At 39.9% G+C, this 26,775-nt stretch overlaps 1 protein-coding gene across 7 annotated transcripts in view; it reads right to left on the reverse strand.

Annotated features, from left to right (window-relative positions):
* Positions 1–26,775, reverse strand: part of fmnl1b (formin-like 1b) — a 65,766-nt gene that overhangs the window by 9,358 nt on the left and 29,633 nt on the right. For 2 of the 7 annotated variants that reach the window (XM_074618914.1, XM_074618915.1), the window contains exons 1-11: positions 22,912–23,865; positions 12,905–12,988; positions 12,171–12,254; positions 10,788–10,861; positions 9,561–9,644; positions 9,254–9,397; positions 6,375–6,462; positions 5,900–5,976; positions 5,618–5,711; positions 841–915; positions 29–139 (exon numbers count right to left, since the gene is read on the reverse strand). In XM_074618914.1, the coding sequence (XP_074475015.1) occupies positions 29–139; positions 841–915; positions 5,618–5,711; positions 5,900–5,976; positions 6,375–6,462; positions 9,254–9,397; positions 9,561–9,644; positions 10,788–10,861; positions 12,171–12,254; positions 12,905–12,988; positions 22,912–23,079 (1,083 nt within the window). In that variant the 5' untranslated portion in view covers positions 23,080–23,865. Of the gene's footprint in view, positions 1–28; positions 140–840; positions 916–5,617; positions 5,712–5,899; positions 5,977–6,374; positions 6,484–9,253; positions 9,398–9,560; positions 9,645–10,787; positions 10,862–12,170; positions 12,255–12,904; positions 12,989–22,911; positions 23,866–26,775 lie in introns of those variants that run through there. The other 5 variants (XM_074618910.1, XM_074618913.1, XM_074618912.1 and 2 more) reach the window with 4 other exon arrangements.

Consider the following 26,775-nt stretch of genomic DNA (forward strand, 5'->3'; position numbering starts at 1 on the left):
ATTTAAAAGGGTCAAAGGTCAAACTTGCCTCGAGGTAGTCGTCCAGCCCGTGACGGGTGAACTCGTACTGGAGGTGAACCCTGAAGTTCATGTTTTCCACTGAATGGACCACGATGTTGATGAACTGCATACAGGCCACCTGGTGGACAGACCGAGGAAAGACGGAGTTGATGTTTACATGCAGTCTGTTTGTGTCTCTGTAGTTGTTGTGTGTCTCTTTGTAGTTGTTTTGTCTCTTTGTAGTATTTAGTGTCTCTTTGTAGTATTTAGTGTCTCTTTGTAGTTTTAGTGTCTCTTTGTAGTTGTTTTAAGTGTCTTTGTGGTAATTTTGTGTCTCTTTGTAGTCATTTGTGTCTCTTTGTAGTATTTAGTGTCTCTTTGTAGTTGTTTAAGTGTCTTTGTGGTCACTTTGATTCTCTTCCTGCTTGGTACGTGTCTCTTTGTGTGACATTTCATAGGTGAAGGCTAGGGGGGGCTCTGGCACTTTGGACCGCTGGGCCTGTGCCCAGCAGGCCCGTTCATTAATCCATCCATACGTATAACATCGATTTACAGTTTAGAGAAAAAAAGCATCAAAATGGATGCAGCAGAACCAGAGAACCCACACACTCTTCTTCCTCGTCAAAACCTGGTGCCTACATTACCCACAATGCAACCGACAGTAGCCTGAAGCAGAGATGAGGAGCGGGCCACAGAGGTCTAGTAAACTCCTTTAACTGGTGATTACCAGCATCATTATGACACTATTAAACTCCTCTCTTTGCATATACAGTAGTATTACTTCACATTAAATCACATGCAGTCTTATTGGATGAGATTCTTATTGCTCTCCAGCTTTACCATGAAGTCGATGTTGCTCTCCTCGTGGCCGAAATACTCCATGAGCTTCTCAAACCGACTCTTCTCTCCACACACCTGAAAACACAGCAAAAGGAGTTAATGTCAGATCACAGCAGGCAGACTGAAGAAGAGGATTATTATTAATGATCTTATTTTCTTCCTGTTGTGTTTTGTGATTAATTGTTAATGCGTTAAATCTGGGTGAAATCCTTTGAGACTTGCTTGTGATGATGGATTAGATAAATACAACTTGTATTATGCCTTCTCCTTATGTACACACATGGGGGCAGTGTGCTCACAATAACAAGTCCAAAACTAGATTACAGCAATGCATCTATCTATCTCTCTCTCTCTCTCTCTCTCTCTCTCTCTCTATCTATCTATCTATCTATCTATCTCTCTCTCTCTCTCTCTCTCTCTCTCTCTATCTATCTATCTATCTATCTATCTATCTATCTATCTATCTATCTATCTATCTATCTATCTATCTATCTCTCTATATCTATCTATCTATCTATCTATCTATCTCTCTATCTATCTATCTATCTATCTATCTATCTATCTCTCTATCTATCTATCTATCTATCTATCTATCTATCTAATTAAACGGTAGAGGAGGATCATTTGGCTGTTGTGAGTCTAGTTTCAGGTTCAGTCCAGTTCAGGGACAAACAGGAATAATGGTTATAATAAACCCAGTGCTGCAGGATAATTGCTATGTGACACACAGTCGAGTGTGCTCTCTCCGTTCTGCAGTTAAACCCTCGACATCAACCGGCTTCAGCATCATGTGTTTAATAAAAGCAGAGAACAATGTGGCTAAATGATAATTGTGTTTTGTTAACTAACAGCTCAGCAGATTCTCCCTGCCTCTCCTCGTCTTTGCGGCCTTCTACTCCGCCTCCTACCCCTTTTCTTCTTTTTGCCCACTCATGTCCGTTAAATAATGCAGCACGCCAACCTGACAGCCTGCACAACCCAAAACAAAGCCCACGTTCTGCTACTGAGGGACACATAAGCCAGCTCCTGGCTCAGCGCCCGCCTGCCTCTACTCTACGACCAATCTATCGCTGCCTCCATCTTCCTCCCGCCGGCTCTCGCCCACACACACACGGCGGCGTTGCTGCGGCACCAAAACAAGCGCCGCTCTCTGTGATACTCGAGTCACCGCTGTGGTAACTGATGCCGCACTAATCAACCAGGCGAGGTGACGACTTGTCGCCTCATTTTCTTACTTTTAGTTTTCTTTATTAAAGGATGAGTTTGGTGGTATTCTTTAGACAAAACCAACAGTGAATGTTTCTACTAACAAGTACTGTGTGTGTATCACAGCCTGATATATCTCCTCTTCCTCCATTAAAACACATCAATGAGCTTCAGTGTCTCACTGGGTGACATGTATCCTTCATTATGAACTAGGGAAATCTAGTAGTCGATACCAGTTCCAGTGAAATGCTTTGATACCGCGGTAAAAAAAGCAAAAAACAAAACAATAAATCCCATGTAGGGCTGGGAAATATGACGATATTTATTGTCAAAATGAAACTTTTATGTTCATGATGCACTCAAGTTCTTAAAATGAGAAAATACTCCCCACTTTGCAAGTATTTAAAGGCAGGGTTGACGATGTTCTCCAGTATTCACTATTTGTTCTATTGGTTGAAATGGTCTTTACACCCCGACAGCGATCCATTACTGATGAGCTCTGAAAAAGGACCAGAAAAGAGCCGTCATCTGTAGCTGCTGTAATCCTGTAAAAACGTCTACCAATCACTGCCTCGAGGTCCGCTTGGAAAGAACCAATCAGATGCCTCCCTGCCTCCCTGCTCGTACTCTGCACTTGGCGTGCACCAGCCTGAACTCAAAGCGCGTCGCCGCCGCACGTTTCCTGGAGAATGGAAGAGAAAGCTCAGCCCTGCAGTAGCACTGCAGGGCTGAGGCAGCGTTGTTGAGTTGAGGTCCTCTCTCCGCTCTGTGGCGGTGAAGTAGTTACGATGCGGCGGGGCTCGTGCATGTTGCTGAATCTGTCTTTATTTTAGATCGACAATGTTTAGTTTAAAAGTTTCCAGAGGCGGCGAGTCGCGTTAGACGCACGTGTTTTGCATAAAGTAGCCTATCCCTCAACGTTATGCAAATGAGGAGCGGCCAACATGACGCCCCGTCTCTCAAATCCCGCCGCTACGCCACCAGAATGCATTGCACGTCTGCTTACAAAGACAATGAATGGGAAGCGTGGAAAGGACAGAGGCTGTGGACACGGACCATAAGCGATGCATCTGCGTCTGGTTACAGCCGCTTAAAGGATGATAAAACCAGGAAATATCCTCAACAGAGTTTATATTCAATTCAGCAAATTAAAATCAATTTGTTTCCGTCTTACGTACTCCCTCTGGATGAACGATCTGACTAAGAATTACACACACTTAAATTCAAATAACAGTGAGTGAAGTGAAAGAGCTCTATAGCAGCCATCCAATCTAATTAAACTGCTGCTTTAAGTGTGTCTGAAATTAAAAAGGCAGCTGATGCTGGCAGCTCTGGGCTATTGCACGGAAATTACAAGATCTGGATCCAAGAGCAGACGTTTAAATTCCTGCTGTAGAGCTTGTTGCAGGGCAGCTTTCTAACATCCCTGACATCTACTAATAATAGACGCTCCTAGTTCAGGTTTATATACTCCGTTCTGTCTGTTGTTGTAGCCGCGGGAGGCGATCTGCTGGCAACAGTTGCTGCTTTCTCAGGCAGAGACTGGAGAGGGCCAAGGAGAGGTTAGAGGACGCAACAAGTGTTTGACATATTTACGCCTCTTCAGTCAGTTTCGTCTGGCGGCGGGACAACTGGACGGAGCAGCTGACGGGTTTGGGGGGGGCAGGTGGGTCGGGGGTTCCCCTTAACCTGCTTTTCTGTGCATTAAAGATCGACTGGTATGTGGGCGCTGTGACACTAATACCACTTCTATGTTAAGCTTAAGACCGGTTTAAAATAATGTCTGAATGTGCGTTGAGTCATCCCTGCTCTCGCTGGTGATATAGGTCATCGTGGAAATAGTGAACCTATAGGATGAAGAGATAATATATGTGAGGATGTGAGGAACACAACCTGCTCTTATCATTTTCAAACCAATCAATAACATAAAAACTGTTCTTCAAATCTCAGATCGGACTAATTGATGAGTTCCTTGTAAGAGCTGGATATCAAAATGATTTGAAAAACCTCAACAGTTTTTTTGGGTATCGACTGAAATGTGTCACCAACTACAACAAATAAGATCCAGAATTTAGTTTATTTATTTAATCGTCATTCTTACTTCCATACTTCCTGATTTTGATTTTTAAAAAATTGCCAATTTTACACATTTATTTTATAACATTCCTCAGTTACGTAATAAGACGTTTGAACTCATTAGCAAATAGTTGCTTATTTCCTCATCCACATTGGATATGCGCAAATATTGCAACAGCGCCATGGGGACGCTTTACGTTAATCTGATGTTTGTAAGGCTGCATGTAAACGGGAATATTAATTTTCATTAGTCATGCAAACAGCTTAGTAGGAACATTGTCTTTTATGGAATAAGGGCAATATGTTGTGCATGTAAACATAGTCAATGTTGTCATATTGTCATTTCATGCATTTTTACTATACAAATATTGTCAATCAATTGAAATATTGAATCGTGATTAATCACAAATTTATTTGCAAATTTTTTTTTCTGTTCAAAATTGACCTTAAATGGAGATTTATCAAGTATTTAATAATCTTATCAACATGGGAGTGGACAACAATTTTGCTTTATGCAAATGTATGTATATATTTATTATTGTAAATCAATTAACAACACAAAACACTGACAGATATTGCAACAACAGCTGTCAGTGTGTCAGTGTGCTGACTTGACTATGACTTGCCCCCAAACTGCATGTGATTATCATAAAGTGGGCATGTCTGTAAAGGGGAGACTCGTGGGTACCCATAGAACCCATTTACATTCTTTTTGAAATTTTTCAGACTTTTTTCGGACATTTTTAAACATTTTATTTTTCTTTTTTACATTCTTTTGACTTTTTTTCGGATATTTTTTGGACATTTTCAGACATTTTTCAGACTTTTTTAAAAAATTTTATTAACATTTTCAGACTTTTTTCTGGATATTTTTTGGACATTTTCAAACATTTTTTTTATTTTATTTTTTTACATTTTGGGGATTTTTTTTCCGGATTTTTTGGGACATTTTCAGACATTTTTCAGACAATTTTCTGACTTTTTTGGGACATTTTTCTAATTTCTTTTTGACAAAAACCCTCACGCATTCACATATCTGGAGGTCAAGGGACTCCTTTGAAAATGGTGTTATTTAACCTCCTTCCTGACAAGCTAGTATGACATGGCTGGTACCGATGGATTCTTTAGGTTTTCTAGTTTCATATGATACCAGCATCTTCACTGTAGCGTTAAAACTGAGCCCACTACAACTTAAAAATCACAGGTTGAGTTAATGCGTTAAAGAAATGAGTGAATAATCAATCATATTGATTACAGCCACTTAAGTTCTGAAGAAAACATGGTTCTATTTCTCAAAGTAAGGTATCCAAATAAGTGTTGAAACTCTGGTATCATTAATTCCTTATACTGTATGTGTGAGTTAAAACTGTTGCTTGTGACTAGTTAGACCAGCAGGATGAAAACGAACAGTATCTCATCTCACAGGTGTAAACACCATTTCTGTAATTGTTTCAGATCAACACGTCTGAATGTAGTTTAGTAGAAGTTTTAATACCTCTTTGAAGTTGTCGAAGGCGGAGAGGATGATGTCATGGCCTCCTCTCACCAAACACACGGCCGCCAGCAGCTCCAGCACCAGCGCCTTGGTCCTGACAAACACAGTTTTTAGATTCGTTTAGTCTTGGTATCTTGGGTATTCCTTGTATATATTGTATTTATGTGTATGTGTTCCAGTCCGACCCCAACTCTCCTCAACACATCGAGTTAAGTCCTGATATCAAAGTCGACTCACAGGAAACACATTCATATTAAAGTTTAGACAGTGTGTGTTCGGTACCTCGGGTTCCTGTTGTTGAGGCTGAGCGTGATCTCGTTGACACAGCAGGGATGCTTCATCACCAGGTTGAACCCAGACTGACAACACACACAAAGTCATATTACAATTTCTTATTGTTTAATTATAAATGTAATAATTACATTAAAATGTAATTAATAATTTACTTGTTATTTATTGGTGTTAATTTTTTTAACGTAAAATCATAATCTTGACTTGGAATTCACTTTTTTTTCTTTCTTTTTTTTCTTACTTAACTTCAGTTTTGCTTGACACAGTATATCTTAACATCTTAATCATGATAAAGAAAGTCAAAATTGTGTCTAAAAGTCTAAATTTTGACTTTATATCTATTTTTTTCATCCATTTTTTTCTTTTCCTGGCATAAATGGGCTTCCATACTGTTTCTGTCAATCATAACATGACATGACATCTGTCAAGATTTCTTCTTTTAAACTGAGCAGGTGTTTTTGAATACCTGATAGTTCATGATGGCACGTAAACACATGATGCAGAGATGAACGTCGTCTGTCTGGCTCACGACCCGAGAGCTTCTCAGGGCTTTCCTGTTTTGGAGAGAGTTGAATCTGCAGGTGAGAGACGCCGCTGTTACGACTCTACGCCTACACTAAAATATGTAACCACGTAGTTCACTCACACGTGATCTTTTTATGTCAAACTGTCTGTAGCAACACGGCAGATGTGATGATTGTATGTGCTTACATCGTACGACAAACATAATCCATATATCAGTCATCACTTCACAGATGACAATGAGATAAAAGACACAGGTTGTAGATCAAAATGAGTCAAACTGGAAACTCCCACTACGTCTAATGACAGGTTTGAGTGTCGCTCAGACATTTCTCACATTCATACTTAAACAAGTCATAAATAAACACACATACAGTCGGAACAAGAGGCCACAATAGCATGACAAGAATGCAGTCGCCTCAGATCAGAAGTGTGTGTGGTCGCGTTACGTCATTCCCTGTGCAATTATTGTTATTGATCAATTATTTTCTGACTGAAGTTAAAACAGATCTGCAAAACAAAACATTCAGACATCAAACCTCTGAAAACAAGATAAGCTGACGTGATACGACAACAATAAATCAACAAAACTGTGTCAATATTATCAATCTTAAATATAAATCTTACAATTTCTTATTGTTTAATTATAAATGTAATAATTACATTAAAATGTAATTAATTATTTACTTATTGGTGTTCATTTTTTTATGTCCTATTATTTGTTAATTATATTTATATTATTTAGAATATATTCGGTTATATTTTTGTTTTTTTATTAGATTATCTAATGTGTATTATTATTTTTTAGTATCTTGATATATTGCATTGTATTTTTAAATTCCATAATAAAATAAATAATACACCCTTGGAAATTAAATCTTGGGTTAGACATAGTACAGGAAATATTATATAAATATATAATATTATATAATAATATAATAATATATATAAATATATATATATAATTATATAAATATATATAATATAATTTTTTTGACAATAATGTAAGTTATTAGAAAATGTTTAATTAGAAAATAGTTACTAGTAAATATTAATAGTTAATAGTAAACTGTATACGGCATCATTAATTGTAAACTGTATCCTCATCCTAGCTGTTGTAAGTTTTGTTGATATATCTGTGTTTTATTTGTGTACGTACGGTATAGAGGAAATAAAGACTAAAGTGACCAATAAAAAGAAAATTAAATCTCAATGTGCTGTAAAAATATATATATATTTTTCATTTTATTTTCAGAACTTACAAATAAAGATTAATTCAACCTACTTAAATAAATGCTACACGTACAGTTATATATTTTAATTTGTTTGATCACATGACGTGTATTTGTGTGAGTGTGTGTGTGTGTGTGTGTGTATGTGTGACATAATTATGCAAACAGCCACTCTATAAGTGTGTCATCTGTCGAGGGAGATCGGGACGAGTGTTTGTGTTCACTGACTTTAATCTGAGCAGCAGATGAAGGATTTCTGTGTGTGTGTGTGTGTGTGTGTGTGTGTGTGTGTGTGTGTGTGTGTGTGTGTGCACATCATTCTGTGTTTACAGTGGATACAGTATGTGTACATACGTAGGTTAACATACTGTATGTCATACGTTGCACTAAATTAGATTAGATTTACTTTTTAAAAGGTTCACAGACTATAATTACAGCCCATCTTATGATGTGATCCCACCAGCTGTGATGCCGTATAAAGTGTATAAACCCTTCTCCTTCTCATCCCCCTACATCCGGCCGCCTTGCTCTGACCACACCCATCTTCAAACTCAACCTTAATGTTGATCTCAACTACACACCTGTAAAGTTTGGTGAATGCATCTTGCACAGTTGTGACGCTATCGTGGTGACAAAATCTGTCTATATCTAGGTGGTACACCTGACAACGTACTCTAAACCTCCTCCGTGGTAGATGATGACACACTCACAGACTCACAAAGTGAAACAACACCAGCGTCGCTGTCGTGGCCGGTAACTACTCTTTTCCTAGAATAACCTCCTCTGTTTTTTTAGCTACACTGTAATTCCAAAACTATGTGGACATCCCTGTTCATATATTTACCAGCCGAGACAGTGACGTTGGTATTGTCTTCACCTTCTGTGTCATAATGTGGTCCTGGAGAAACCTACTGTAGCGGCAACTACCACACAAAAGGTTTTGAATACTTTGCGAGGTGTTTTTATTTTATTTTATTAATTAATTTATTTTTATTTCTGTATTATTTATTTATTTACTTTTATTTTTTTTTAAATGTATTTATTTACTTTTAATTTAGTCTTTTAATTAATTACATGTTTTTGCTTTTTTCTGTGCACACACATAACATGACGATACCAGGAAGGAAGGGAAAATTAAATAAATAAACAAACAAATAAATAAATAAACAAACAAATAAATAAATAAATAAATAAATAAAAAGAAAGAAAAACATTTAACTTATATTACCAACCGACAGCAGTCGCACAAAAATATCCATTCCACAATTAATTAATTTTTAATGTAATTTTGTATTTATGTTTTTTATTTATTTTTTATTCTGTCTGTCTGTGGACAGATTTTGTCAACGAGATAGCATCATAACTGTGCAAGATGCAGTCACGACACTTTACAGGAGTGTGAGTGAGTTTGAAGATGGGTGTGATCAGAGTAAGGGCGCCAAAAGTACCCACTTTACACCGGTGCTAAAACGCCCCTTGTGTACGTAGATTAGAGTATTAGTGGACGTAAACTCAGCTGGGACATCAACTCCAGCCTCACATGAACCCATCAAACGTGACTCTCACCACCACCGGCCCACACCGACCGTACCTGACTGTGAAGGCCTTGCTGGCCTTGGAGGCACTGTGAGTAGGTGAGTTGCTGGCACTTCTGCTCAGATCTTCCACTGACTTGTCCACAGTTTTGCTTTTGTCCGTGGGCAGCGTGCCGTTGTCCAAAGTGTCCACGTCATACCTGTGAGGAGTCACAGAAACCAGAGCTCATATAAATGTAGCCTGAGGTGGTTTTCATGAGATGGTTTGATATAGTTGTGGCTCTGTGAAGGAGATTAGAGGCGAACATAGCTGAGACGTGACTGTTCCAGGAACAGATAACGGTGAGTCAAGCTGATACCTACGTGACAGCACTGTGGGCAAAGGACAGATAGTCCACAAGAACATCTAAGCCTTGGTTCTCCTCGTTTAGGAACTCCTGAGCCCAACTGCAATGAGAAAATACATTTCAACCGACACAAACACTCACATTTTAAGATTTCAAAATGACAAACTAAATGAAAAACACGAGCTTTCAGACACAAATATCAGCTACTTTTCATGTTACATTTTTATTTAATGTGTGAAAAAAATAATTGCAAGGCAAAACTAATGTATCCATGAAGCTCTTTAAAGGGTTTTAACCCTTTGGACTCTGCAATAGAAATGGTTCGCCAGTGCCTACATTGGTGTTTGTGCTTGTTGTGATGTCATTTCTTGCTTCATATCCACAAATCTGGACAAGCTAAGCTAAAAGGTTATGTTAAGCCAACTTTACACCAAACAACATTTTAAATGATTTCACTGTCGCAGACATGTTTCCAATATCGGAATAAAAATCACAAGAGCTTTGCTCTCCCGTGATCTCCATCGTTTAGTGTAAGGTGGTTATAAAACTCAATCCGAGCTGTCTTAAGTCTTTTTCTCGTCTTGAAGTTCCGATAAAATCAAACAAGTTTATCCTAAGTTCAGTGACGCGAACATTGTCAACAACCAATAGGAGCGCTCTCTCCAGCACCAAACAGGAAGCAGCAAACGGGGTACCAAGTCTTTTCAAAGTCTCCTAGTGTATGGTAAGCATAAGTCAATAAACTATAATAATATAATGATAAAAGTATTGACATTGTGTCATTTATGACTCAACTATAAAAAAAATACGAAAATGTTAGATGTTTTTTCATTAGACGTTACTAAATGAACACACAAAACGTATTGAACCCAAATATTTCTAAATGTAGAAACATGAACAACATATTTTATATAAAAGACGGAAGCCTTAGCTTTCTGCTGTAAAAAGAATGAATGCTCTAGCTATTATAGTTTTTATTTTAGACCAATTTAAACAGGATAAAACAACAATCGTTTTTAAAGGGTTAAATGAACTTGACACTTTTATTTATTGTTTTCACACGCAGACAAAAATCCTTATAATTAAAATCTACTTCAGTGTCTCCCATGCTAGAAAGTTTTATTTTAAGCTTCTGTCAAGATGTATTGGCTCAACTTTTACTTTGTGTGTTAAACTAAACTCAGGTTGTTTCCTTTAACTGTGTTTTGAACTCCGAGTCTGTGAGGATTGCAGTGAGACTCACCCGATGTAATTGGTCCTCAGAGAAATCTCCAACTCTCTCAGGATCTGAGTGGATTCCTGGACACGTCTCTTAAACTGACAGAACACAAGTTGTCAAGTCAGGAAATCAAAAAACTTAAAAGATGCCAGGGCAGTTTGGTGTATTGATTTGTAGCAAAGACTTCATCATCAATCACAATAAAAAGAAAAACTTCCTGCAATAAATACTGTATATTAAAACATCTCCTGATTTCAATCAGTCACATTCAGAAATGGATTAAAATAAAAAGTCTTGGCGAATCGTCTGTTCACACATTTATTTTTCACTGTAACATTTTTACTGTGTCAGTTTTTTTTTGTGGAGCTAATGCTGCTAGCTACTTTCATTGGAAAAGAGTTGGCAACACTGGGCTGGATTGTTCGGTTGGATAATTTTTTTTAAATCTAGTGTACTCTTGCTGGTTTCTCCAATGAATAAAGAAGTTGTAGTTTGTTGCCTAAACCTAAAGAAGTTGTATTTTGTTGCCTAAACATAAATAAGTTGTAGTTTTGTTGCCTAAACCTAAAGAAGTTGTAGTTTTGTTGCCTAAACCTAAAGAAGTTGTATTTTGTTGCCTAAACATAAAGAAGTTGTAGTTTTGTTGCCTAAACCTAAAGAAATTGTAGTTTTGTTGCCTAAACCTAAAGAAGTTGTAGTTTTGTTGCCTAAACCTAAAGAAGTTGTAGTTTTATTGTCTAAACCTAAAGAAATTGTAGTTTTGTTGCCTAAACCTGAAGAAGTTGTAATTTCATTGCCTAAACCTAAACAAGCCTTTTTGTTTGTGTTCAAAACGTGACGTTTCATTCAGTTTTACATGTTAGAACGTGTTGCTTTTAAGTTTCACTCTTACAACATAGTAGGTGTAGTAGGCTCCTATTGACCTACGTCTGTGGTGCTTATAGTGACTGATAATGCCTATTTAATGGCCTGATAACAGTTGAATTGGCTGCATTATGCACAATGACGGCGATCAAAGAATTTCAACATAACATGACAGAGTCAAACATATATCTCCGCAGGCGGAAATCCACTGAAACTGAACCGTCTGGATATTTTCTCCCCTGCAGGAATATTCTGTGTGTAATTATTCATAAGAACCCACAAAGTCAGTTTTTATACATTTCTGCACGATTGTTTTGGACATGAGTCCGTGCTTGGTGTGAAACGTCTTTTAATCTCTTGCAAATATTTGAGTAAGATCAGATCTGAGAAACGTTGGTATGTTTTCATTCTCTACCACAAAAAGGTGAAGAATTTTATCAAATACATTTTTCAGGAATTACGGTGATAAAAGACTTTTGTGAAGTTTTTCACACCAAACAGAAACTGAACTTTTAACTGAGATGTGAGTCTGTTGGGTTTTACCTTCCGACTGACTCCTCCATGATCCAGATAACTCTTCAGCTTCTCCAGATAAGCAGATGGTGGATTCTTCACTTGAAACCGCTCCTGAAGATGCAGAAGCACACACACAAACGCAGATCTTTAATTATATTTGATTGCGGTGCTGCAGTGAGGAGGGCGGGGGGGCCCAGAGGGCAGAGCTCAGCCGGAGTTTCACACCGGCAGTTTGATTACACAGCGTCTCTTATGTAAATGAGTTTGATCTCAACAAGCTTCTAGAGATTATTCTACTGGTGGTGAAGCAGTTTATATTCACACACAGTCCAGCTGTAACCGGCCTTTTAACCAAACTATCTATTTAGTCTAAATTTATCAGTTTACAAGGATCACATTTTGACTTCCATATTTGTGCAATTATAACTAATTAAGATGAGCCGAGAGAGCCACCGTATGATAGTGACAGGTGTCCTGTGTCACTCTCCCATCATGCAGCAGGTTGTTATGGACCTCCCTGTGGTTACTACGGTGACGTACAATATTAATGAGCTTCCTCCTGTGTGTGTTTGTGAGGATTGTGGTGGTTTCTGATGTTTGGTTTTCACATTGTGTCAGTAAACAGTATTGATTGGCCTACTCTGATTATACTGTACGTCCACCGCACATAAAAACATGATGCGCCGTTAAATGGCTTATTTCTTTAAAGTAACCAGAGAGATGATATGCATGATGGCGGTGAATCCAGAGAGCAGACCCACCTGGTCACAGATCAGGTCCCACTTCTTCTCGTTGTCGTACTGACTGAGGATCTTCACCTTGTCTGGAGGAAGATTCATCGTGTTCTGAAAACAGAGGAGTAAAAAAAGGTAAAATCTGTCTTTCAGATTTAGATAATAAATCAGATAAATGGCCGTTATTTCTCCGGATGGGCATTTTAACTTTAGAGACAATATGACAACAAACAGAGGGGCCTCCTCAGGGGCCCCTATACACCACTATGGAGCCTCCTTCAATAATGCATCACGGCTCCAGTGTGAATTATCATTACCGAACTGTTTGAGTCACTACTGCTGAATCACTCTACGAGTCAGAAGTGACTGGTCATTATCAGCGCTTCGTTAACTCTGCAAGTCTGTTGTCACAACACAATAACAGTTGTGTTGCTATTGCTGCACCGCGGTGTCACTTATCTTCAGTGGTAGCACATTACGAGATAGATGCAGGATGTTTCTAAAAAAACAATGTAGTGACGGAAACAAAAATAATCCCTCTCAATCATCACTTATATCACCCTGTCATTTTTTTTTTTCTTTGTATTTTGTTGAGTTCGGGACGTTTCTTGGCGTCAACAAACAGCCTTTCTGCCTTTCTTTTTATTTATTTATTTTTCCTTTCCTTCTTTGTAACGTCATGTTATGAGTGTGAACATAAATGTATAATTTTTAAAAAAAAAATGCGAAAAAAAATAATTAATTAAAAGTAAATGAATAAATAAAATAAATACAAAAATTTAAATAAATGAATTAAGTAATTAAAAAAATAAAGTAAATAAATAAATACAACAAATAAAAGGTAAATCAAATAAATCAAATCAAATAAACAAATAATAAAAAAAAAAAATCACAAAGTACACAAAACCTCTTCTGTGGTAGTTGCCCACTGGGGATGTAATAGCTAATAACAGCTGGCAGAGTGTGTTCGGGTCATCAAATACCGCCACTTCGTCACACCCCTTGGTCACACCCCTTGGTCACACCCCTTGGCATCTGATACCTAGGCAAAAATCCCCCTTTAGCTGGTGTGCTGAGCCACCAAGCAGCAACCTCCAGTGCTGAGAAATTAAGCCAAGTGCCTTGAACGGACACTAGATGCTCCAAAAGCAAGTCAATCCCCATAGACACCTCCATGTTAAAATCCACCCATGATCCACCTTCCTGCAGGGTCGTGCGGAGTTGTGGGTCTGTTTAGTCGTGTTTTAGAATATAAAACACTGTGAAACAATCAGAAAATTACGTTTTATTTCTCCGATTCACTGCTTTGTTCTCACTAACGCCGCTCCCTCTCTTCATTCACTCTATAGTTTGCTCGACCACTGCTTCTCTCTCGCTCAACTTTGATTGCTGTGTGTTTACAAACAGCAACCGACAAACATATTATACTTTTAAGAATAATAAGCTACAAATTAGAAATGTTGCTTTGAGTGCTTTATCTCTAAAGTCAGAGTTTGTTTTTAAAAAACACGAGTTGATCCTGAACTTTGATAAGAACGCACGCCAGCAAACGGCTCATCCTAAACTCTCGTCAGCTGATGTGGTCAACGACAACAAGTTTACTTCTGAGAAGTCCTGATAAAAAGATTATCACTACACACAAATCAACACACGCGTTGTGGTGACCCAAATAACAAACAGACTCCAGCACTCAGAAATAAACCGATAATAACCCGCACATGAAACTGGGCTAGTCGACAGGAGACACCCACTCGAGGATGCTTAAACGCTACATATCCTCCTCATATCTTATCTGTTTCTGCTCGTTGTCTGCTGTCACACCTCCTGCTCTCGTCTTAGCTGAAGCTGAGCGACTCCATCACAAGGTCAGTGAGAGCGAGGAGTCATCGACACTGACTCAGTCTGCTGACGAATGTCCAGCAGTGATTTTACCTCCGGGCCTCAGAGCGCAGAGATAAGCCCCAGCTGAACCACATAAGGGTCATATAATTATACAACCATTATACATTGTTGGGGGGTTTTAGAGACACTTATTTTATTCATTCCTGAGCTAAAAGCTGAGGCCGTCTAAATACTAAACACATGGAAAGTTACTGTGTAGACATCATGCGTGCAGTGCTGAAAAACAGGGGCACAGCAAATCCCACATAGTGCAGTAAATCAATGGTGATGTGAGGCTGGATGTGAATCTGATAAATCAGGCCTGCTGATCAATACGTGCTGGTTATATATCTGACCTGCTGGATCACTCAGAAAAACAACCTTAGTTTACTTCTAGAGACGAGATTTAAAGCCCCTACAGTATTCCTCTATAACATTAAATAATCATGAGGGATTATCATCTTTTGAAAAATATCTTAAGGTTTTATTTATGAAGAGATTAACACTGAAAAACTCAACTAATCTGTTTCCTCAGGACTGTGTGGATGTGCCTCGACCAGATTTGACTGTCAGTGACCAAACAACCCACCAACTATCAGCAGATTTTAACCACGTCTACGAGAATATGGACACATTTATCCCGCTTATTACACAGCTACTAGAAATCAATAACTTGATGACACAAAAACGGTCTGCCAGAGTCCGACATCAGAGTTGCGCCCATAGCAACGGTCTGTTGTAAAGAAATAACAGACCATAGAACGCCGACGTTGTAAAATGTGTAAGGTGGTCGAAAATTCGGTACCAAGTCGATGCCAAAATTCTGAAAACGTGATGGTACTCGTGTTTTCTACAGTTCTGCAGGTATCATAGGTCCCGGGAATTAGGGCTCAAGACTAACGCCATCGGGACGATAGAAAATGTGTTTTGGGACGCAGTAAACGTCCAGGGGACACACACTATTTTTTCCCCGATGATGCTACATTGTGAAAAACAAATCCACGTTGTAATTGGCAGGACTAAAGCTAGTTAACGTTAGCTGTTAGCAGTTAGCTCTGTGCTGCTTACCGGCTGCTATCAGCTAACGTTAACTAGCTTTAGTCCTGCCGATTTCAACATGGCAGGTGCCACTGGTTTACATTATGATGCGTCCAGGCTCTATTCAGTAAAAATGAGTATAAGCTCAATTTTAACTTCATCATGATGTGTTCAAATGTAATCATGTAAAATTTAGTTTTCGGCAAGAAACTTGAATAAATCCAGTTGTTTGAAGGAATCAGACTATACAACAGAAATTGTTTGTCCAATTAATACAAAATTTACAATATACATTTTATAACAATTTTGAACCACGAGTATAAAACTATTTAGAGATTACTCCATTCGGAACTGGCGACACCAGCTCCGAACGTGCATGGGCCTGGCCCTAAATCAATGAGAGTTTGTCCCAACATCACCAAACTTACTGGATATTTTTAATTAAGCTGTTGAAACATGTCCCCAAAATGTCAAGAAATATGACTGGCAGGACTTTGAGTGAGCAATTACTGAAAGGCTGCATACATTGTAATGATGAAAGGGTTTGATTGGTCTCACTTTGCTTCTTTATACAGAATTAAACCAGCTGAAGTGACTTGAAGTGCTCGCGGCTTTGATTTTGGCAATTCAGCTGCTTCCTTCTGTTGAGTGAAAAAAGGCTTGAACCCGCGAACTGCCGCTTGCGCCTGTAATTTTACTTTAGTTTTTTTACCGTGGTATCGAATTGGTATTGAGAATCGTGGAATTTCACTAGTATTGGTATCGACTACTATATTTCTGGTATCGTGACATCCCTAATAATGAGAACAGTGCTTCATGTGTTGCTCTGAAAATGTTTTTAACATCAACTATTACACAAACAAATCACCACGTCAGCATCTAATCAGATAATCACATCAGTCACCGGTGTGTTGTTGAGAAGGATTGAGCCACTCTACTTTTGTCGGGTCAGAAACGTAAAATATGAAGGAACACAGTCATCAAGTTTAATATTTTAATGAGTGTAATTTTCCTCTCTAGCGTGCTGATGGCCGTGTGATCATTTTATACACACTGTGTTAAGTGTGAAAGCGTGTTGTCACGCTCTCTCCATGACAACCTGCACAATAACGGCCTCAGTGTGATCAAGGCTTACAAATCCCTCCAACTCTGCTTCAACTATGCTGGTTTAAGTGGCATTAAAGAGTAAAACCAGTGATCTTTACACCTGCTATTAGCTATGCATGCTGAGTGACTGGACAGGAACCACACGAGAGGTTAAAACAACAAACTCAAACTGGCAGCGGGAAGACGCTGTGTTGAATCCAGCAGACAGAACTGGGACATTTCTTTATGTGTCGCTGAACGATGCATAGTGATGCATTTCTGCCTTCATCAACATGCTGACTGTCCCAAAAGGACGGATCAATGGAATCATCATGTGAACAGAAACGAGCTGCGTCTGCAGCAGCGGCTGAATAATCGCCGCTGAATAAATCAGTGTTCCTCTCCCTGTTTCTCCGTCTCACACGGTACAACGCTGGGTCTGTTTCACGTGTAATCTGATTACACTGCATCGCATGCAATCACATTAAAACACATTTCTCAATCAATACATTTATTTGACAGGAAATAGCTTAGAGTGGTTATGATTTGCCACCATTGCTAAATGCAGTGTAATATACATTTATAAAACGCCAGGATGTTTAGTGATGGAGAACGAGCAAGACGAGCTTAATATTGTCTTATTAAAAAGATGCAGATACATCACATGGACAAAAGTCAACACAGAAAGAGTTGTCAGAAAATATTTTGGCATTTGACGTTTCTGAAAACGACGGATACTTTGAATGTTAACATTTCTGAACCAAAAATACGTTTCATATCAGCCTCGTATCACACTTGCAGAAACGTAATGCCATGTGGTTAACGTTGTGAAATGATTGGTTAGAAAAAAGATCATGGTTGGTGTTCGAATAATAACGTACAACATAACAATTAGGGCTGGGACGATACACCTATCTCCCGATACTATCACGATACTTGGGTGCCGATTTGATATGTATTGCGATTCGATATTACGATTTACTGCAATTTTTGTTAACGTTTTTAAAACTAGACCATGGGAAAAAGTTAAATCATACACTTCTAGGGACTTTTACTTTACTTTTTAATTTATAAGGGACATGTAATGTTTAATACTTCTGGTAAATATAATCCAATCAATCTTATTTCCATATATGTATTTTGTATATACAGTTCCCTTTGTTAACACCTTATTTTGAAAACCTGACGTAGTCCCACGTGTCTACTTCCTCTAACTTCTCCAAGGTGGTCTCTAGCTCTCCCGTCAGCTCCGTTCTCTTTATCCATCTATGGTCAGCTCCATCGGAGCCGTTTGAATGCAGAGAACATAAATGTCAGTATATGGGTGCTCTACAGTCGTAGCGTCGGCCTGTTTGACCACGGAGATGAGAGCGACGGCCGGCTCCACCGCAACGTTACAGTGATACGATAACGTTTCCTGTCCGTGACAGAGTTAGCATGCAGCTTTAGCCGTGATGTCTAGCTCTGCTTTTCCTGTCAATGTGTGAAACCCAAAGTGTTTCCATCCTTTACTGGATGTGTAGTGTTTACCACGCTGGATTTAACATGTGCGGCTGCAGGTCGTATCCACGCTGACCGTCTGCTGTTTTCTACTCTCTCGTTTCGGCTCGCTGCGGTTTGTTTTGGTTGACGGATACGGAACGGATATGACGTCACGTTACTCAGATTCTTCCTTCTACCTCTATCTATATCAATTCTGGCATTAAAAAATCTATTAAAAAAAATGTAGGTTGAGGTCAGGGCTCTGTGCAGGCCAGTCAAGTTCACATCAAACTGGGAGAAAACAGTCAAGATCAGCTTTAAGGTCATTTTGTAGAGATGATGTCACTTAAATTCTGTTCATTCTGCTCTCAGTTTGAAACTCATAAGAAACTTAACCAGCTAAAAGTGCAGCTCTGCTTATAAGTGAGTAAGGGTCGGGCCTCCTCTCTGTGCCTGTAAATACAGTACACAAATCCACAGATGTACATTTACAATTCCAGCCACTGCCGCATTCCCAGTTGGGAAATATGCAAAGTGTTATGTAAAACACTGGGGGGAAAAGTGCTCCACGTAAAAATTTGGATGTGACTCAAACCAGCGTTCGAACACTGGCGTCCTTCATCGGAGTCACATCCAGCGGCGCTGTGCAGATTTCTGTTGCTTTCATATTGATTCAGTCTGAAAACACTGCAGTGGCATCAGACATCCATCACAGAATGAATAAAGCATCAATAAAAGCTGCTCACAAAGAACCCCACTGGCTTTTAACACATGCTCACATGCAAATGTACATGTGAGCACGGCACGCACATCCTCCTCCCTCCGAATCCACACCTCTGAGGGGAAGTTGGACACTTTGAGCCTCTGCAGAATGAGACCAGTGACAGTTTGCAGCCCACAGCCGGCCGGTTTAATATGCAGACCGAGTATCTTCTCCATTTAGCTCAGGAGATTTGCTATGCAGACTCAGCAGAAGGCAGTCGGTGGAGGAGATGATCTATATTTGGTGGTGATACAATGGTGATGTAGCAGAAAGCACAGTGGGAATGTGTTCGGCAACGGGTAGGGAGGAGGAATAACTTTAGATGCAGCAGGATACAGTTAAACTGCTGCAGAGTGACGCCTGTTTGCTTTATTTTTTTGCACATGAAAGACTGAACACATTCACACACGACTGCAGCTACAAGCAAGAAAAACCTGCAGCGGTTGGCACAAGACGTATGCTGTTGTCACATTAATTCATTGCGGTGGTCATCCCACGACCCACCACAGCCTACACACACACACACACACACACACACACACACACACACACACAAACACATCATTCCACTGCAACACACACTGAATTTACTGTGTGCACAAACTGTGTGCACTGAAATTATAAACATTATGCAAACACCTTTCTCCATGCAAAACAAGAGACAAGAACAGAAGCATTATCTGTATTAGATGAGGAGATATCGTAAACCTTCCACTAAACAAACAGCTGTGTTTCAAACTAGAATCAGACATGTATTATAAGTATTTAATACTCTTATCAACATGGGAGTGGACAAATATGCTGCTTTATGCAAATGTATGTATATATTTATTATTGGAAATCAATTAAAAACACAAAACAATGACAGATATTGTCCAGAAACCCTCACAGGTACTGCATTTAGCATAAAACAATATGCTCAAATCATAACATGGCAAACTGCAGCCCAACAGGCAACAACAGCTGTCAGTGTGTCAGTGTGCTGACTTGACTATGACTTGCCCCAAACTGCATGTAATTATCATAAAGTGGGCATGTCTGTAAAGGGGAGACTCGTGGGTACCCATAGAACCCATTTACATTCACTGATCTGGAGGTCAGAGGTCAAGGGACCCCTTTGAAAATGGACATGACAGTTTTTCTTCGCCAAAATGTAACGCAACTTTGGAGCATTATTTAACCTCCTTCATGACAAGCTAGTATAACATGGTTGGTACCGATGGATTCTTTAGGTTTACTAGTTTCATATGATGCCAGTATCTTCACTCTAGCTGTAAAACTGAGGCTACATCTTAAAATTGCAAGTTATGTTAATGCGTTAAAGAAATTAGTGGCGTTAAAACAAATTTGCGTTAACGCGTTATTATCAGGTTAACTTAGACAGCTCTAGTCTAAACCTCTTCGTCCCAATCGAGAGAAATCTCAATGTTACAACATACAAAGATATTTACCTAGACAATAGTGAGCTTCAAACTTTGTACCAACAGTTTGTGTTTGTCTCTTTCCTATTTCAACACAAAATCAGCTCCATAATGAAATGATTTTCACAGTTAGGTGCGGAGGAACTTTACTGGACTGCACAGAGCTCTGACCTCAACGTCATCCAACACCGACTGGACCCAGACCTGATCACCAACGTAAACAGTTTTTAGATATGATGTTCACATGTGAAGGTAATGTCCACATACTTTTGGCAATGTGCTGTAGCGTATTTCAGCTCCAGATGACACACACATGCTTTTTCTTTTTAGGGCAGAATGTGTGGAAATATAAAATTATTGAAAATATAATTGAACGGCTGAATGAAACATCTGAAAACATTTAAATAATTAGAAAATGTCAGACTTTCACAGAGTACAGAGTACGGTTCAAAGATTTCCTATTGAAAAAAAAAAAAACATTGGCTCTTGAGCGTAGATAATTAGAGTTCTGGTTTTGCTCTAACTGGGAGTGTTTTATGCTCACACATTGATTGATTGAACAGCCTCAGCGGACGGGAGCAGCATTTATCAGGGATTTAATTGATTGCCATTCACCTTCAGGAGGGTAAGAAGGAAGGCCGGTCCACTCACAGGAAACCTGAGGTCTGTTTATGTTTCAGGCTCAAACCAAATCACAGATCAGCTGTCACACATCATTACACCCCTCAGACGCTCCGACGATAAGACAACAGGAATGCGGTTCATCATGCAGCAGGTCGTCAGGCCACATGTTGAACATAGCGGTGTTGTCAGACTCTAAACTGTCTCTCCATTGTTTTTTTTCTGTCACCGCAACGGCATGAGGAGGTCAATTAGTCAGCGCACATGTTGTCATAAACAGGAGACAACTAACAGCTCAGTGAGGGAAGTCATGAAGAGGAAATCTAGTTAAGGTCGAGGAATGCTGGTCGCTGGTGACTCTGAGTCGCTGAGAAGGATACTATATAAAATAAGCCTTTTCTTTTATCTAGCATGATATCTTCTTTATTACAGACACCTTACTGCAGCATTAAGCTCACTGCATGGTCTGCTGGAGGGAGAATGAAGGGGGGGAGTCAAATCTGTTTACAATTTAATAAAAAGGAGCAACTAAACTTTACTTTTTCTTCATCACAGATTCATAATCTGCTTAGAAATAGGGCTATCATAGTTAACACGATAACACAAATTAGTTTTAGAGTGAAGAAACTGGCATCATATTGTAACTTCTTACACGTATGAATCAATCCGGGTCGGTGTCCCGTGCGTGCTCGCGTGTGGCTACACTGTTCAGACTCAGACTCCAACACAAACTACACGGAAGCACCAAAACCTCTTGGTTGTATCTAGTGAAGCCCGTCTGTTAAACAGTGTTGGCCGCGGTCGGAGGACGCGGGGGAGACCGTAGCTTTGGTCTCCAGGGCCGGAGTCTCTGCTGTACTCTGCTCCTCTACCTGCCTTCACTCACACACCACGCTCCTTCTCTCTCTCTCTCTCCACCTCTCACGTGCATGCTGCTCACTCCACACTGCAGAAGAGTTAGTTTAGCTCTGAGAATATCTAGTGAATGTACAGTGGACGTTTGTGCAGAAATAACTGCTGCAGCTCCTCCAGACCAACAGAGGTTTCCCGTGTCTTGTGAAGTGACGGGGCTCCGCAGAGAGAAACGTTACCGTCTCCGACCAAAACTCCGGTGTCTCCCCCGTTCCCTCCGGCCGCGGTCAGGAGGCTGAGGCAGGAAAAGCCAACACTAGGATCAGCATTGATTCATGGAGAGACCTTCGTCTGGTCAGCTAACATTACTGCCAAGCAGCTGAAATATAGAGTGATATTGTGCTTTTAGCTGACGTCTGTCTCCTCACTGTGTTGACCGATGCTCCTTCATGTCTATGTAGAGCGAGCACAAGCGCGAGCAACAGGACGCTGACTTTAGTTGACTTAACGGCCACAGGTGTCGCTGTTAACAAGCATTTCTGATTCTTACAAACAGTCCCTTTAAGAGTGATTCTTTATAAAAAGGTATTCTAAGCTGAATCAGTGATGAAGAAAAAGCAAAGTTTCGTTGCTCCTTCTATTAAACTGTAAACAGATCTGCCCCCCCCATCATTCTTCCTCCAGCAGACCATGCAGTGAGCCTAATGCTGCAGTAAGCTCCAGCATAAAGGACCTCTTATGTATCTTTCCACAGTGGCATTGTGTACCTGGCACTGTGATAAGCTGGTCCTGAGGACGTGCACATTTCCAACATATTCCAAATTCTTTGTTTCTTTGCACTCTTTTCTTCTGTGTGAGGCGCTGACCTGCTGCACAGAGTGACAACTCACCAGCACGGCACCAAAGCGTCGCTCCAGCTCTTCTTCAGGTGGCATTGGGAGTTTCAGCCCCGCCGTTGGTTTCTGGGGGCCCGCGGGGCCCGGAGGGGCCGCTGCCGATGCCGCCGCCTTGCCCTCCTTCCCCTGGGGTACCTCCATGCTTCCTGCTGCGTTTCCCATGATTCTAAATACAATAGATCCAAAAAATACAAAACAAATCTGCTCCCAAAAACCTGCCTCAGCTACAAAATCTAGTTATTAAAAGTTAAGTGTGAGGCTCTGTGAGGCCGGTGACCTTTCGTTATTTCCATGACCCCGGGCTGTTGACTCATGCTGAAGCACCACTCATTACTGGTCCATATTCTCAAACAAGGAGAAAGCGGTGGGATGAAATCCACCCCTGCCTCTGAATGAGGTCCTGATGCATTATGAAACCCTAGGAAGAGGGAAGGGGATATCCTGAGAGTGACAGACAGAGTGACAGCTGAACCAGTGAAAGAGAAAAGGGGGAGGAGATAGAGTTCAGAGCCGTGAGAGCACAGGACGAGGCTGAAGAAGAAATGAGGATTAACCAGGAAAAGGTATCACTTCTGTGTTTCCCCCTCTGCACAGGTGGAGAGAAAACTCTGGAGGAAACTACTCCACAAGCTGCAGTGCTGTCGGGCGAGGAGACTTAGTTGGGCTTGCCGGCAGTCTGAGGGAGTCCTCCATCTGCTGTTGGATGCTGGGAGTCTCTGGGCCTCTGATCTCCATGTCCAGAAGAAAAAAGAGGGAAAGAGGGAAAAGGCAGAGATCCAGCAGGCAGCCACTCAGTCTATCTGAAGCAGAGAGAGACGGACGGATGGTGGAGGCTCCAGTCCTCACAGCAGAGAGCAGGACAGAGCCGAGGCTCTGGGTCCTAATGCCTCTCTGTACAAAGAAGGCACATGTTTCCTCAGTAACCTACACAAAGCTATAGAGTCACAAACTGTTCAGATCAGGGCTGTCAATCAATTTAAATATTCAATTAATCGCACATGTATCTGTTCTAAATGTACCTTAAAGGGAGATTTGTCAAGTATTTAATCCTCTTATCAACATGGGAGTGGACAAATATGCTGCTTTATGTAAATGTGTGTATATATTTATTATTGGAAATCAATTATCAACACAAAACAATGAGAGATATTGTCCAGAAACCCTCACAGGTACTGCATTTAGCATAAAACAATATGCTCCCATCATAACATGGCAAACTGCAGCCCAGCAGGCAACAACAGCTGTCAGTGTGTCAGTGTGCTGACTTGACTATGACTTGCCCCAAACTGCATGTGATTATCATAAAGTGGGCATGTCTGTAAAGGGGAGACTCGTGGGTACCCATAGAACCCATTTACATTCACTGATCTGGAGGTCAGAGGTCAAGGGACCCCTTTGAAAACGGACATGACAATTTTTCATATTATTTGCCGCAAGTATGAGAGCAAGGTGGACAAAACATGAGAATTAATTTTGGTTTTTGTTGTTATCTGATAACGACTAATAAATAAAACAATGTGTATCGGGTCAAGTAAAAATGTACTTTGAGCAAGTAGATTTCTGACCCACTGAACGCTGCGTAGAGCTCTATTATTGTCCAAAAACTATTAATAAACACATGAATGAAACCTTCATTACATGAACACACACATTTTGTTTTTAAATATTTAGAGCTACAACGATTAATCGACAACTATTAAATTAATTACCAACTATTTTGATAATTGATTAATTGGTTTGAGTATTTTTTTTTTTATTTATTCAAGTTTTTTAAGTCTAAATTTTCTGATTCCAGCTTCTTAAATGTGAATATTTTCTGGTCTTTGAGTTGTGGACAAAACAAGACATTTGAGGACGTCATCTTGGGCTTTTGGGAAAATAATCGGATTAATAATCAGATTAATCAACAGTGAAATAAAAATATTATCCTGTTTAGTAATCTGTCTATTTCATTGCTCACTGGGACACTTGAATAAAAAGGTAGACATCATTAATGTTATTAGTAACACCTGTGACTGTTTTACATGATGACAAGTCAAAAGGCGTATTATATTTATGTGTTAATATTGTTTGGACTTAATGTTTTGTTATTTGATTATGTGAAGTTATTTTATATATTTGCATCGTGATATTTAAGCCTAAGTACCGGATGCTAGTTTAAATGAATTACAAGTTGGAGTTACAGACAGTAAATGACAGCAGCAGCAGTAGTAGGAGTCTTTCCAACCAACAGGAAACAAACAGCCGAACGCTGGCAGCTCACAGATCCCACAGTGATTAAAAAGCCTCGTTCATACCAACGCGTTGCGTCATCATAATACCCGGCGTCCAAACAGACCGCCGTTGTGAGGTGGCTGCTAAAGAGGATCACACACACTTAATCGCAGTCATAAGTTGTGAGGCGTCGATGACATAAGCGGGCCTCTGTTAGTGTTAGTGAGCGTGTTGTTGGCTGCAGAGAGACTGCAGTGTTACTGGAAGGTGGACGAACGCAGCTGTTAATAAATGATGAGTGTCACGCTGATACCTGTGTGTCTGGCCACACCTGGTCAGCAGCACACAGGACGTAATGAAGCGTGACACATTCAGAGGAGGAACTGTGTTCACTGGGTTTACAGGAAGTTAGAGAGAAGTGCTGTGTGTTGTGAAGTTTCTATCAGATACTAGAACAAACTGAACTGAGACACGTTTCCAAAACACCGTCACAGAACAAGGCCATGAGGATATAAGGATTGCAATAAGGATTTCCCGCTTGCCTTGGGAAAGTTAAATGCTGCAACGGGCTAGTAACTCTGAGTAACGTGACGTCATATCCGTTCCGTATCCGTCAACCAAAACAAACCGCAGCGAGCCGAAATGAGAAAGTAGAAAACGTCGGAGGGTCAGCGTGGATACGACCTGCACCCTCACATGTTAAATCCAGCGTGGTAAACACTACACATCCAGTAAAGGATGGAAACACTTTGGGTTTCACACATTGACAGGAAAAGCAGAGCTAGACATCACGGATAAAGCTGCATGCTAACTCTGTCACGGACAGGAAATGTTATTGTATGGTGGTAACGTGCGGTGGAGCCAGGCGTCGCTCTCATCTCCGTGGTCAAATGGGCCAACGTTAAAAACTGTAGAGCACCCATATACTGACATTTATGTTAAATAAAGTCAAACAGAGCTGACGGGACAATGACTGATATATTTGACTTCAGGACATGTCTGACTACATACATGCTGAAAATCTCATTTTTACTGGATCAATTTATATATTTTCCAAAGTAAAAGTCCCTAGAAGTGTATGATTCAACTTTTTCCCCATGGTCTAGTGTTAAAAAAGTTAAAAATCTAAATAAATTGTAATATCAAATCGCAATACAAATTTTGTATCAGTTCAAAATGAACCTTAAAGGGAGATTTGTCAAGTATTTAATCCTCTTATCAACATGGGAGTGGACAAGTATGCTGCTTTATGCAAATGTATGTATATATTTATTATTGTAAATCAATTAACAACACAAAACACTGACAGATATTGTCCAGAAACCCTCACAGGTACTGCATTTAGCATAAAACAATATGCTCAGATCATAACATGGCAAACTGCAGCCCAACAGGCTTACTGTTGAGCTGCTATCTCCCCCTAAAGACCCCCTGTAACCCCCTAAAAAAGACTAAAACAGATCTATTGTGGGGTGAAAAATATATACTAACAAAGATTACATTAGGAGATGTACAACTTTGAAAACCACTCTGTATTACTGTTAATGTATTAAAGACATCTCTGCATCACACTGACACCTAGTGGTCAAAACATCACATTACAGCAGGAGAGCTCTGCACTCATTTCATACCTGAATCTCATTT

Source organism: Sebastes fasciatus, chromosome 20 (assembly GCF_043250625.1).
Source record: "Sebastes fasciatus isolate fSebFas1 chromosome 20, fSebFas1.pri, whole genome shotgun sequence".
NCBI classification, from domain to species: domain Eukaryota; kingdom Metazoa; phylum Chordata; class Actinopteri; order Perciformes; family Sebastidae; genus Sebastes; species Sebastes fasciatus.